Source organism: Quercus suber, unplaced genomic scaffold, assembly GCF_002906115.3.
Source record: "Quercus suber isolate HL8 unplaced genomic scaffold, Cork oak 2.0 scaffold_238, whole genome shotgun sequence".
NCBI lineage: Eukaryota > Viridiplantae > Streptophyta > Magnoliopsida > Fagales > Fagaceae > Quercus > Quercus suber.
Window position 1 is genome coordinate 885003 of NW_027069695.1, and position 13847 is coordinate 898849.

The following is a 13847-nucleotide window of genomic DNA, read 5'->3' on the forward strand; positions in this document are numbered from 1 at the left end:
GTCACAATTCCGGCAGGGTTATTAAAGGGGCTTGGGGAGCTGAAAGGGTGTGTTCTTTCTGTTTGTGTTGGGAGGTTCATGGAGTATGGAGAAACCATCCCCCCGGAAAGCCTTATATAGAGGATGAGGGTTGGTGAGAATTAATCCACGCAGAATTCGAAAAGAGAGTTACCAACAGGGCTAATTATGAGGCCACCAAATTCCAAGGGGACCGTAGACCGTTGGATTCATGCTAATTCACGAGGACATTAATGAAGGCACGTCTTGCGCACCGAAACGTCAAGCCCGGAACACGAACGGCCGAAGGACGCTTCGTAAGTGAAGAAAATGGGGGCTCGAGCTGGAGGAGAAATCAACGCCACGTGTAAGATCAAAATCCGACTCAAGGAAGAATCGTCTCCAGTAGAGCGGTCCGAGGACAAACCCCTGCTTACAGAGAAATGAAAGCGTTAGACAGAACCAAGGCACTGCATGGTCTTCGGACTCAGGCCTATGGGGAAACTACTCGCTCCTCTATACCTGGGTACTAGACAGAACCAAGGTATTGCATGGTCCTCGGACTCAAACCTATGGGGAAACTAGATACTTACAAAGAAATGAAAGCGTTAGACAGAATCAAGGCACTGCATGGTCCTCGGACTCAGGCCTATGAGGAAACTACTCGCTCCTTTATACCTGGTTACTAGACAGAACCAAGGTATTGCATGGTCCTCGGACTCAAATCTATGGGGAAACTAGATACTTACAGAGAAATGAAAGCGTTAGACAGAACCAAGGCACTGCATGGTCCTCGGACTCAGGCCTATGGGGAAACTACTCGCTCCTCTATACCTGGGTACTAGACAGAACCAAGGTATTGCATGGTCCTCGGACTCAAACTTATGGGGAAACTAGATACTTACAGAGAAATGAAAGCGTTAAACAGAACCAAGGCACTGCATGGTCCTCGGACTCAGGCCTATGGGGAAACTACTCGCTCCTCTATACCTGGGTACTAGACAGAACCAAGGTATTGCATGGTCCTCGGACTCAAACCTATGGGGAAACTAGATACTTACAGAGAAATGAAAGCGTTAGACAGAACCAAGGCACTGCATGGTCCTCGGACTCAGGCCTATGGGGAAACTACTCGCTCCTCTATACCTGGGTACTAGACAGAACCAAGGTATTGCATGGTCCTCGGACTCAAACCTATGGGGAAACTAGATACTTACAGAGAAATGAAAGCGTTAGACAGAACCAAGGCACTGCATGGTCCTCGGACTCAGGCCTATGGGGAAACTACTCGCTCCTCTATACCTGGGTACTAGACAGAACCAAGGTATTGCATGGTCCTCGGACTCAAACCTATGGGGAAACTAGATACTTACAGAGAAATGAAAGCGTTAGACAGAACCAAGGCACTGCATGGTCCTCGGACTCAGGCCTATGGGGAAACTACTCGCTCCTCTATACCTGGGTACTAGACAGAACCAAGGTATTGCATGGTCCTCGGACTCAAACCTATGGGGAAACTAGATACTTACAGAGAAATGAAAGCGTTAGACAGAACCAAGGCACTGCATGGTCCTCGGACTCAGGCCTATGGGGAAACTACTCGCTCCTCTATACCTGGGTACTAGACAGAACCAAGGTATTGCATGGTCCTCGGACTCAAACCTATGGGGAAACTAGATACTTACAGAGAAATGAAAGCGTTAGACAGAACCAAGGCACTGCATGGTCCTCGGACTCAGGCCTATGGGGAAACTACTCGCTCCTCTATACCTGGGTACTAGACAGAACCAAGGTATTGCATGGTCCTCGGACTCAAACCTATGGGGAAACTAGATACTTACAGAGAAATGAAAGCGTTAGACAGAACCAAGGCACTGCATGGTCCTCGGACTCAGGCCTATGGGGAAACTACTCGCTCCTCTATACCTGGGTACTAGACAGAACCAAGGTATTGCATGGTCCTCGGACTCAAACCTATGGGGAAACTAGATACTTACAGAGAAATGAAAGCGTTAGACAGAACCAAGGCACTGCATGGTCCTCGGACTCAGGCCTATGGGGAAACTACTCGCTCCTCTATACCTGGGTACTAGACAGAACCAAGGTATTGCATGGTCCTCAGACTCAAACCTATAGGGAAACTAGATACTTACAGAGAAATGAAAGTGTTAGACAGAACCAAGGCACTGCATGGTCCTCGGACTCAGGCCTATGGGGAAACTACTCGCTCCTCTATACCTGGGTACTAGACAGAACCAAGGTATTGCATGGTCCTCGGACTCAAACCTATGGAGAAACTAGATACTTACAGAGAAATGAAAGCGTTAGACAGAACCAAGGCACTGCATGGTCCTCGGACTCAAGCCTATGGGGAAACTACTCGCTCCTCTATACCTGGGTACTAGACAGAACCAAGGTATTGCATGGTCCTCGGACTTAAACCTATAGGGAAACTAGATACTTACAGAGAAATGAAAGCGTTAGATAGATCCAAGGCACTGCATGGTCCTCGGACTCAGGCCTATGGGGAAACTAACCGATCAATTAGACCATGGTGCCGAACAGAACAGGGGCATCGCATGGCCCTCGGACTCAGGCCTACGGGGAGGCTGACTACAAAATATCCCAAGTTAGGAAAGGACCAAGCCCCACCTGGCCCTTGAGACGCAAGAGAGCTGCCCATGCATACATTCTCTCTCCTTATCATCGTTACTGGCGCAACTGACCGACATGCAATTCAAGCTAAAGTTATACAGATCTAAGGAAGAAAGGAAAAGCAGGCAGCGTGTACACAAATAAACAATTCAAATAAAGGGAAATCAAATTCGCATTACAACGATGAGTTCGTAAAAATTGCATGGCAAGAGCCACAGTACATAGTAGAGAAGTATAACAAAATAAAATGACAACGTGAAAGCAGGACGAGCCGAGACGCCGGGGAGTCTACTCCTCTTGCTCAGGCTGGACAGGGGCAACCCCTGACCCCTCCGAGCCCTGGCCTAAAGGGATGGTCTGCGGGGGTATGACGAGAGCAGCTACTTCCTCAGTGGTGGTGGCTGGATCATCGGAAAGGATCTCCACTATCTCTGGGGGCAACTCTTCACCCGAATGCTCCCCCAGTTCAGCTGCCCGCGCCTCCTCAACAATCTCCCCAACTTTAGGGTCCTCAAGGGCGGCCTCACGGATAGCGAGGGGGTAATACACGCTCTCTGCCTTCCACAGGTCGGACGTGACCTCCACCCCAGCTTGTTTGAGGGCCTCAGCCCAGACCTGCGAACAATATCGCCTACACACCCCCGAGACTTGAGCCTTGTAGGCGGCCTCTACTGTAGCCACCCCATCAGCGTAGGCTGTGGTCTCAGCCTCCTCCTTGGCACGCTCGGCCATCTCCCTGCCATAGTCAGCCTCGTCCTTAGCCCGCAGAGCCTGGTCTCTGGCCCATTCGGCCCCCCTGGGACTCCTCGGCCTTTGCAGCCTTAGCTTGCAGATCAGCGATTAGACCCCTCGCGGTCCGCAATTACACCTCCACCTCACCCAGGCGCCTCGTCTGCTCATCGGCCTGAGTCTGGGCACCCTTGAGACCAGACAGAGCATTATCCCGCTCCCTGGTCACCGCCGTCAAAGCCTCTCGGGCCTTGGCGAGATCAGCCTCGAAATTCTTCAGGGTCCGGGTGGCCTCGTAGCACCAAGCACGCTCCCGTTTGAGGTCCTCCTTCTGGTTATTCGCCGCCCCCTCCAACCTAAAGATAGCTTGGATGGCCTGTCAGAATAACCAATGTGCTATGAGTCATATAAGAGGAAAAGAGTGGGAGAAGAGTTGAGGTTGTAGCCCTTACCATCCCCACATATCGCTTAAGGCTGAGGAAGACCTGCTCGCTCGTCAAAGAGTTAAGCTCAGCAATGTCCGCCGGGAGCAGCAGGCTCCTCTCCAGTGCGTCTGCTACGCGTGTACCTTCGCCCTCGTTGAAATCCCTGAGGGAGGCGTTATCCCTCAAAGGCTCCCCACGGAGCTTTAGGGCTGGGAGCCAGGCCTGGACCTCGGGGGAGGTGGTGGCAACGACCTGCCTCTCCTGGCTTGGGTCGCCTATCTTAAGCTGCTTTGACGGCCGCAGAGTAGTGTCCTCCTCCTGTGAGGACACCGTCCTATCCTCCATGATCCTTTTACCCTTATCCTTCTTCTTCTTAGGACCAGCAGGCACGGTCTTAGAGGGCGAGCGCGTTTGAGAAGGAGAAGGAGGGAGCTTCTGCTGAGCGGAAGTCGACCTAGCCTTCGAAGGAGGAGTAGGAGTTTTCTGTTAGGACTTCCCCGGCTGGCCCTCAAGCAGGTCCAGCAAGTTGGTGGTGGGCTTCCTCTTGTAACCCATTGACGGCCGAGGAGTGGCTTCTGAAGCAAGGAGTTCTGCTTCGGTCAGGTTGGGATCACCCAAGTCTCCGGGAGTGTCCTCGGACTGATCAGGCTGGGCGAAAACGTCAAACGCGTCCCCTTCCCCCGCTAGAGCTTCCTCGGCTGCCTCAGCGAACGGTTGGGAAGAGGAGGGGACGGCTATTGTGACAACTTCCTAGTCCTAGGGCTCCTCGGGGAACGAAAATCCGTCCTCGGTCACGGTAATCCTCTGTAGCCGAGGATCGCCGGCGAGGATGACGTGTTTCGGAACCGGGAATGATTTCTGGGTAGGTGTATAACCCAAAATTATGTGGGCGTCCCTAACCTGGTTGTCGTCCTCGTTTATGTACACCGGCGCCCTCAGCACCTTTTGCAAATCTTCCCGGTTGATCAGATGGAAGTGACGCTGGAAGGCGTGCGGGTCTGCAAATGGAAAGCACCACGACGTTAGTAAAAAAGAAAGGGGGTAAAGAAAAAAGACGAGAGCTTGAAACCCTATTTGTCTCCCACTGCCCCACCTGGTGTTCCCTCTGTTATTGGGCAGTGAAGGCCATCGTGCCACTCCCCTGACACAATGAGGAAATCCTCATAGAACCCCTTACTGGACTCGGGGAGGCACTGAATGAGCCGCACCCTGTCGTCTCTCGTCTTCAGGTAATACGACTTACCCTTAAGAAGCTGAAGATTGTAACACCAGTTCACGTCATGGTGGATCAACCTCAGCCCCATCTTCTCGTTCAGGGCGTCCACACAGCCTAGAATCCTAAACACATTTATCCCACACTGGGTGAGGGCCAACCGAAAGTGCAGGAGGTAATCCCTCATCACCGGCCCCATGGGGATCGTCATTCCCCCTTCAAGGAAGGCGACTACAGGAATTACCACCTTGCCCTCCTGCCTGTATATGCGCCACTCCCCGTCCTCACAATGTCTCAGATTCACATTGCCGGGAATTTTATAGTCGGTGATGAATTTCTCCATCACCTCCTCAGTATCAACGTATTTCTTAAACCTACCCATCCCAGTAGATGCCTAAAAGAACTAAGAAAGAACAGGCGAAGTAGAAAAAAGGGTAAAGAGAAAGAGGGGCCAAAGAGAGAGCGACTTACAGGAAAGAGAAAGGGCTCTTCGGACAGGCTTTTGTGCTGGAGGTGCTAGTAAGAGTGTGGCTGAACTCGGGAGGGGCGCACAAATACTCTCGATTACAAATGAGGAACAGGAAGAAGCGGTTCGTACGGGTATTTATACCCCAAATCAAGGAACCATGCGGGTTTTCCCGCTTATAAATGCAAGACGAATCTCCACCGCTGGATGGGTAACGCCTCATTGGACGTGAGGAGCACAGAGCCGCCTGAATTTAATGATGGACACGTTACGTGCTCCGAAGCGTCAGCGACGTGCCCTTGGCAGGTGAATGGGCCCTAGCACTGACGAAGGATGGGGGGGTGAGGCCGAGGATGTCAAAATCCTTCTCCCCGCCTGAGGATGCGTGCAGCAAGATTTTGAGGGGCTATTGTGGGGCGAGAAAAACGATTAGCCGAGGCCCACTTCAACCCAGGCCCAGATGGCCCACGCCGAGGACGCACGATGGGTCCGAGGATGACCCTATCCCCAGTTGTCCGAGACCTCGGTGCGGAGAAGGGCAAGCTCTGGGCGAGCCGTCACCTTGGCATCGAATACGTTCACCTAACCCCTCTGGCCGCATTAATGGGGATGTAACCCCTTGTCAGGGCGACATCGATCAGGGTGAACCACTTGAGCGCGGATATGACCTTTGATGGGATAGGTCGTCAGGAGGAAGGCCAATAGATGATCAACAGGAGGAAGAAGATGGGCATATATAAAAACTGTGAGCAAAATGTAGTGGGGGGGGGGAAAGAAAGAAGAAACCTCCTGGGCCGAGGAGCATCCTCCAGTTGTAAATTGTTCTAAGTATTTTTTCAATAAAAGAGAAATGTGTTCATGCTTCGTAAACGCCGGTCAGCGCCTAAACCTTCAACCCACTCTCTACAAATTTATTGTTCTGGGTTCATTGGGCCTTTAACCCATCTCTTTTGGGCTTAGACAACAAAAACCGACCCTACAGTTTATAATAATAATAATAATAATAAATAATGCACTGTTATTATATTTTGTTATATCATCAATAATAATTTAGATAAAATTCACATTTTAAAATAGATGGCAAAAGATTTTTAAGAGTGTCGTGATGGAATGGACAAAACTTATTTACAATCAAATTCAATCACATTGACTTTTATTATCCTAAAAGAATCATTTGTTCATATAATTGGTCTTTTTCTGATGTGACACGTGTGCAAATATCACAAATCTCCAACATGTAGCTTCTCACACACTAAACAAAACCTCATCTAGAGGTCTTATAGTTTTTTTGGTTGACATAATACATGCCTACACAAAAAAATTGTTCCCAACCCAACTCCCTCAACGACCATTCCACGCATTGCCCAACCCAGCAAGCATTCCAACTCTAAGGAAACTGAAATTCCCTTACTGTCTCTCTCTATCTCTCTCTCTCTGAGCAACCTTGTATTCCAAACCAATCCAAAGGTAAGATATCTTTTCCTCCTATAATTTCGATTCCCAATCTGCTGTTTTTGTTTGCTCACAAAAACAAATAACAGAACTTCTGTTCCGAGATTCCCAGATTTGTAACTTCGTTTCCCAAGTTCTGTTTTTTCAGTTTCCAAAAGCGTCTCTTAGTTTGCTTTTCTTTACCTTGGTATTTGCTCTTTATGTTAATTTGTTTTTGTTTTTTTAAACTGCTTTTTGCTTTTTCTTCTACATGTGCCTTTTATTTATATCGTAGAGGTTTTATTGTTATAATTGTTTCTTATCTTTGTCAAAATTTGTGGTTATATTGTATTGCTTATATATGATTTTTAGGATTGGTAATTAAGGTTTTGACTTTTGATTTTTCTCTGTTTCAAGTTGATAGATACATAGTTTGAGCTTTGAACACATATTAATGGAGTTTTATTAGATTAATATTATGTTTCTTATGTTTTTGATTTGTATCTATGTCCTGGTATTATTATTATTCAATTTGCAGATTTGCTCTATGTTGTACGGATAGAAATCCGGTTCTATTAGTAGGTATATACCATATGTGTGTATTTTTGGGTCAAATAACAGGATTAGTGCTCAGCTTGTTTTAATAAAAAACTTTTTCTGCATTTTCTGGTGTCTGGTACAACCGAAAATGCTAGTCAAAAGAATTTTTTTTTTTCTTTTTGGTAGTCAACGAAAAATAAGATCGATAGAGCAGGAAAACCAGTACAAAAAAAAACTCCTAAATACAAATGGTTTATTGTTCATTATACAGATCACAACCAAACATAGGAAAATGAGTCATTTTCCACAAAAAATAAATAAATAAAGGGTTTTCTGTTGAAACAAATGCAGCATAAAACCTTTTGCTGTCCACTTTTAGCGATTGTGTGTTATTGGCAGGCCTAGACATTTATGATGGTTCAGTTAGAAGCTCGTTTAGGGTTATTCGTGAATCAAAGATCTAACGCCGTAATGGCTGTTTAAGTATTTAGAGTTTGTTAAGCATAAATTACCCCAATCACAAGTTATTTGAGCTTGTGGCTGCAGGTTGATATGTGTGTATTGGTGTTGATAATGAAAAAAGCTGATGAAGAACAGTGTCGAGTTCTATTTATTAGTTTGCTAATTTAAGATCATCAATAGGGCTAAAAGAAGCCAATATCAGTAGACACGATCATACTAGGATTGGTGATAACATAATGTTTTGCAGTTGGCTAGGTGCTCGCAATCACAATTGCAGGGTGCCTTGAAATGGTTGCCAATGATAAGGAGATTTGACAATTAATATAATGCTAGTGAGTAGAATGTTTCAGCTGTAACCCTAGTGGGCTGAGCCAAAACTTAAAAGAATGTCGAAGTACAGGGGTTTCATTACTAATTGAAATATCTAATTTACATCTTCACTCCAATATAAATGTAGGTCCAACATGACAGCCCTTGGTATGCATCTTAAGCTCACTGTTTAGCTCCTACTTCTGCTGTGTTTCGCATAGGACTTAGGAATATCTACTGAAAAGGAACATCCATCACTGGTTTCTCATTTTATTACAAATTGTAAAATCCTTCTTGAAAATTATAATATATTGTATTTTGTAAATGATTCACTAACAATTATTTTTCAATATTTGGTTATAACAATTTTTGTTGAATGGTTGTGATTTCAGGCACCATGAACATGAGAGTTGGGCTCTTATTTGTATTATTGTTGGGTGCTAGCTGGGCTTCTGATGCTAGGCAACTGGAGAGTGTAAGGATCTCTAAAATATCAGGTAAATATTTCAACAGAATTTTTAACTTTGTTCTTGTTGTTGACCATTTACTTCTTCTTTTAACTTCATAGTTCATAATTATCATTGTGTAACAGTTCAAGATGCAAATTTGATGCCTTATGTATTCTATTGAATAATCCTGTTTTGAAAGAAGGGTTGGCCTTTTTTGGAAGTCCGCAGAAATAGCTTAAGTCCAGCATGCCATAATTTGCTTTCTACCAGTTCAAGAGAACACTTTTTAGTCCAACTTAGCCCTGTCAGTTGACTTGATTGGATAACGTTTGTTACCCTAAGTATCTAATATGTTGTCAATGGTAAACCATACCTTTGGTAACACTTTGACGTTGCTTTTAGCCAAAAATATGCGTGCACACACAGACACACAAACACACAAAAACATTCTTACACTCTTTTACCTTTGACCTCTAGGGCTTTCAAGGTTTAAGTAGAACAAGTAGCTTTATTTCAGGGCATGATATACTGGTAATAATAGGTTGGGTTGAACTTGGTATCAATCTCCTTTAGAGAAGTGTAGGTTGTCTGGAGAGTAATGCCTAGTAAGATATTGTATCTCCCAAAAATGACAGTTCTAAATATATGTTCTTTGACATTAGTAAAACTTGATGCTTTGGGAATTGGGATGTAAAGGTAAATACTTCTAGGGTCATCAAACTATGGCATTTTTCCCAAAAAAAAAAAAAACTGTTAAAAATAAGATTTAGAGTAATTTGTCATTTGACATGAATGTTCCCATCAATCTTATCTTATTGCAGAAGGGAATAGTCTTTATTGATATGAAAATGTTAAAAAATGGATGACATTGACCAAGTAGTTTTTTTGGTTCAGTTTCCAGGAATGACAATTTGTGCACATTGTGCGAGGAGTTTGCTTCCGAGGCAGTTGATTACCTTGCTGAAAACAAGACCCAGACCGAGATTATTGAAATGCTTCATGTGGCTTGCACTAGCCTAGGCTCTTTCAAACGGGAGGTAGTCACATCTTTTAGTTGAGTTTTATATTAGATGAATTGTAATTATGTTTCAAAACAGTTAGCCTCTTTCCTGAATGGGGAAAAAAAGTTATGGTGATCTCAGCCATCTTTCTTTCTTTTCTTTTCATTTTTTTTTAGCCTATTCTGTGAACTCCAAAAGGCAAGAGGTGGAAAAAAAAAAGGTTATGGCGATCTCAGCCATCATAATAATAATTATTTTTTATTGCCAAGTTGCCATGGTTATTAAGTGCTCATGCTCATTGATTTATTTTGAATCTATCCTATGTAGTTAGGTTGATTGGTCAATGTGCCTTCATGTGCACCAGTTGGATAGTTGTAGATTGTATATATTGTAAGTACCATGCAGTGTAGACAAGTACTGGTAGCAGTATTGTAAAGTACTGTTTACTTGATTGCAGAAATAAAGATAGGATAAACATAGTAGTGGAATAAGAACCTGCTCTCTGAAGACATGAAATTTTGAATGTATAGAAGCTTGTAAAATATTGTGTTTAATCTTAAAATTTTAAGGTTGTTTGATCCTGATATCTACTCCCCCTCTCATTTTCTCCCCAAAGAAAAATGCTTCAATCTAATTTTTCTTTTTCTTTTTTTATTGTTTTTGTATTCCACAGTGCATCACTTTGGTGGACTATTATGCTCCTCTCTTCTTCTTAGAGGTTTCCAATGTACAACCTGATGTGTTTTGCCGAAAGGTCGATCTCTGTAAACAAGTAGCAAGGATTTCTTCTCAACTTCACGAAGACAGCTGTGGGCTTTGCCACCATGCTGTTTCAGAAGTATTAATTAAGTTGAAAGATCCTGACACACAGGTATGTACTTGCATCATTTGCTGAACATTAAAAAAAAAAAAAAAATTATGCAATGTAGAAGCAAATGTTTACCTTTTCTGACCTGTGGCATATTTTTCATATTCTCACATTTTCAACCAAAAAGGAAAGGAAAAGAAAAAAAGGGGGTTTTGGGCGCCGGGGGGTTGTTGTTAAGAAAGAAAGAAATCAATGTGCTCTTTACCTCTTAGTTAATGCCAATTTTTCTGGATGTCATCTGCTTGTCTGTTGTGAAAGTTAACAGGTTAATTTATGTTGTGTTTGGAAGAAGTAATTGATATTTGAATGAAATTTATTAAATGATGGGATTGTAAATGCCATAATTTAAAATCTCAGTAAGTACTAGTTTTGTTGTTTGGTATAAAGAAGGAAATCCAGTTTATCTAAACAGGTAAGTTTAAAACTGCATTAACATTTAACTGCGATGTCTTGCATTGTTGTTTGTCTTCACCTGGCACTGTAGAAAAGAACTTCAATAGCACAGATCATCAACGGGCAAAGCAAAACTGTTATTAACTATCATCCAGTTTATATCAGATATTAAGATTTCTACTACCCATTGCTATACTTTCTTATAAATCTCAGTTATCCTATTGTATCCTCAAATAGAGTGCCAAAACCACTAAAAAAGCAAAAAGGAAAACCCTTTTTTTCCCCTTGGTAGCATAGTATGAAGCTTCTACAGACTTTCTCAAACCCATTTCTCCATAACTACAACTACCAACTCTAGCTATAGTAGATATTTCTTGGAACTCTTAGGTACCACAGGATCAATGATTTCCTCAAATATCAAAATCTGAAAAGTGAGACAGGCCTCCTCGTCATCCAAAGCCTTAATCATGTTCTCTAATCTGCCTTTGAGTACCTTTCACTACATTGGAAAATCTCACTTATGGGCATAGGCTCTTTTAAGTGAAGAACAAAAGGAAAGTCTGAGTTGGCTACACCAAATTGGGGGCGTTGAGCAGAGGTGTAGGTGTTTTACCTTTGCTAGGTGACTTGTTGGGGTAATTTGGAAATAATGCCTTCATTGGCAGAATATTGAGCCCTCAAATCCCATCTACAGTTCCTGCTTGATTTTTGAAATTTCTTCCCATGCTTTACCTAAACAAGGAGCTCTCATAAAATTTAAAATTCTGTGTTTTAGTAAATTCTGTTAAAAAATTCCATGTCCAAACATGACATTAAAGCTAATGCTAATACTTACTAGATGAGTAAATCAATCTTCCCACCCATGTTTGATTGCTGTTTTATGGATAAAGGCCCAACCAAATGAGAAATGACTCCAAACTGGCAATGCTTACTGTTTATTTTAGCTTTTAACTAATCAATCACAAACCCTCTTTAAATTGTAAGCCAACTTCACCAATATCAATGCCATCCAAAAGTAGAAGAAGAAACTAAACATACAGCCAGAAATTGATATATTTTTAGACCAGTGGCCACTACTTCAGTTAGATTATGTTTTATAGGCTGACTAGCTACACACAGATTATTTAAAGATCACATACTCAGCTTTTGATTGCTTGTGTAGTAAATCTGTTGGTATTTATGATTTATGTTTCGGAAAGTTTGCTGACTTTGGAGTGGTAATATCTATATAAAAATTTGTTTGGGAGTGATAAAGTGCATTACAAATATAACAAACTTTGGGCTGCTGAATATATATATATATATATCCGGATTGTAAATTTGACAATAGAATTTTAAATTAGTTATGGAGATGCAATATTTATACCAGCTTGTGTTAAAATATTATAATTTTAATGTGTTTACAGTTGTTGGCATTTGGTTTATTTGATTGTGATATTTCTACAAACTTATGTTTTTTTTTTTTTTTTTTTAGTTGAACCTGCTAGAAGCTTATGTAAAGTCATGACTTTTATTGTCAAAAAAATTATGTAGTTTTTGTATGCTCTTTTTGTAAAATTTTACTGCTATTCCATCGTTGTTTGGACCAATGGAGAGATATATCTTACAATGTTCAAGGATATCTCCAGGCCCAAAACACACAAGCATTGACATACCATGAAGCTTACTGCTGAATAGACAACTAATATCTTATATTGCTTTCATTTCAGCTAGAGATCATTGAGTTGCTTTTGAAGGCATGTAATTCTATGGAGAACTATGTGAAAAAGGTAAGAACAGTTTTAAGAAGTTAATTTAAAAATGTACCTGCCCCACTATGTTGTATCAGAAGTGAGATTCCATTAATAGCAGATGCCGTCTATTGATTAATAATTGTCAGATGTGACATTTTATTGTTTTTGGCAACGTTCACAATAAAATCTCCACGATCACATGACCTAGTTGATGACTTGATGTGCATAAATTTGATGCATGATTATTTTGTTTCTGATGGCCTTTTAATCTCTGTGGAGGGTCTTAATAATGGTTCTCATTTTTCAAAAAACATGAGAACCAAATAGGCAACTTTATGATGAATTTTCCACAAGCATGCTATCTGTTGGCCTTTTAAAGGTCAGTAAGTGGAAAAAGAAAAATACTACCAAGAGTATAAGCAGGCTTCTGCCTAGTTTCTAGTATTTAATTGAAACATGTTCTGAAAGTTGATATTTATGATCAGAGGAAAGTTTAACTTAGTATTCCATTAAACCATATTTTGTTTTCTAATTTTTATATTCTTTGGCAGTGCAAGAAGATGGTTTTTGAATATGGACCTCTGATCCTAGCCAATGCTGAGAAATTTCTGGAATCGACAGACATATGTGTCACACTTCATGCCTGCAATTCGTCTATAGAAACGAGCAAGGAACTAAAAGCAGCCATGTTGTCTGATTCTTAATTATGGCATAACAAATCTGGTAGAATGAAAATGCAGTAGAGACTTGCTATTTATACTTGAGATGTGTGTGTATAATAATACAAAGGACAAATGGTGTTTTTCATGTACAATATGTGCTCAAAAATTCAAATGCTTGAATGAAGATGATTTCATTCTTGCAATGTCTATATCATAGTTTCTAGGAGTACTGTTCCTTACTGCAACTGAACAATAATAAACATCATAGTCTTGGTTTTGGTTTCTTGGTTCCTATTTCTAAAAGCACTACACGTTGCTGTAAATGCCGTTATTGGATTAGAAATGGCTATAGTAAAGCTTTTGTCAAACCCAAACTTTTTAAATATTTTACCTATCAAATTCTCATCGAACCCTTTTAAATTTTAGCAGTTCCATCCCAAACTCGACCTATTTATATTTGCAAGGCTTAAACCATTTTGTTCATCTTTCCATGAGTAGGGTCAAACAGGTGGAT

The 13847-nt window shown here is 42.0% G+C and overlaps 1 protein-coding gene across 4 annotated transcripts; it reads left to right on the forward strand.

Moving 5' to 3' along the window:
* Positions 1 to 6776: 6776 nt before the first annotated feature.
* On the forward strand, positions 6777 to 13615 carry LOC112034159 (uncharacterized). 4 transcript variants are annotated; one of them, XM_024066949.2, is made up of 6 exons: positions 6777 to 6952; positions 8620 to 8724; positions 9571 to 9713; positions 10351 to 10548; positions 12648 to 12707; positions 13223 to 13615. In XM_024066949.2, exons 2-6 carry the CDS (start codon positions 8625 to 8627, stop codon positions 13373 to 13375), a joined length of 654 nt encoding a protein of 217 aa, XP_023922717.1. In that variant the 5' UTR covers positions 6777 to 6952; positions 8620 to 8624; the 3' UTR covers positions 13376 to 13615. The 4 variants fall into 4 exon arrangements, with proteins under 4 accessions (XP_023922717.1, XP_023922716.1, XP_023922719.1 ...); XM_024066948.2 differs by having other exon boundaries at positions 6777 to 6947; positions 8617 to 8724; XM_024066951.2 differs by lacking the exon at positions 6777 to 6952 and adding an exon at positions 6982 to 7070.
* Positions 13616 to 13847: the final 232 nt, after the last annotated feature.

Bases quoted from the DNA above. Each gene is read 5' to 3' on its own strand.
- LOC112034159 (XM_024066949.2), top strand. From the start codon at position 8,625: ATGAACATGAGAGTTGGGCTCTTATTTGTATTATTGTTGGGTGCTAGC. The intron at 8,725-9,570 runs GTAAATATTTCA...TTTTTGGTTCAG, and splicing joins AAGGATCTCTAAAATATCAG to TTTCCAGGAATGACAATTTG. The intron at 9,714-10,350 runs GTAGTCACATCT...TGTATTCCACAG, and splicing joins TAGGCTCTTTCAAACGGGAG to TGCATCACTTTGGTGGACTA.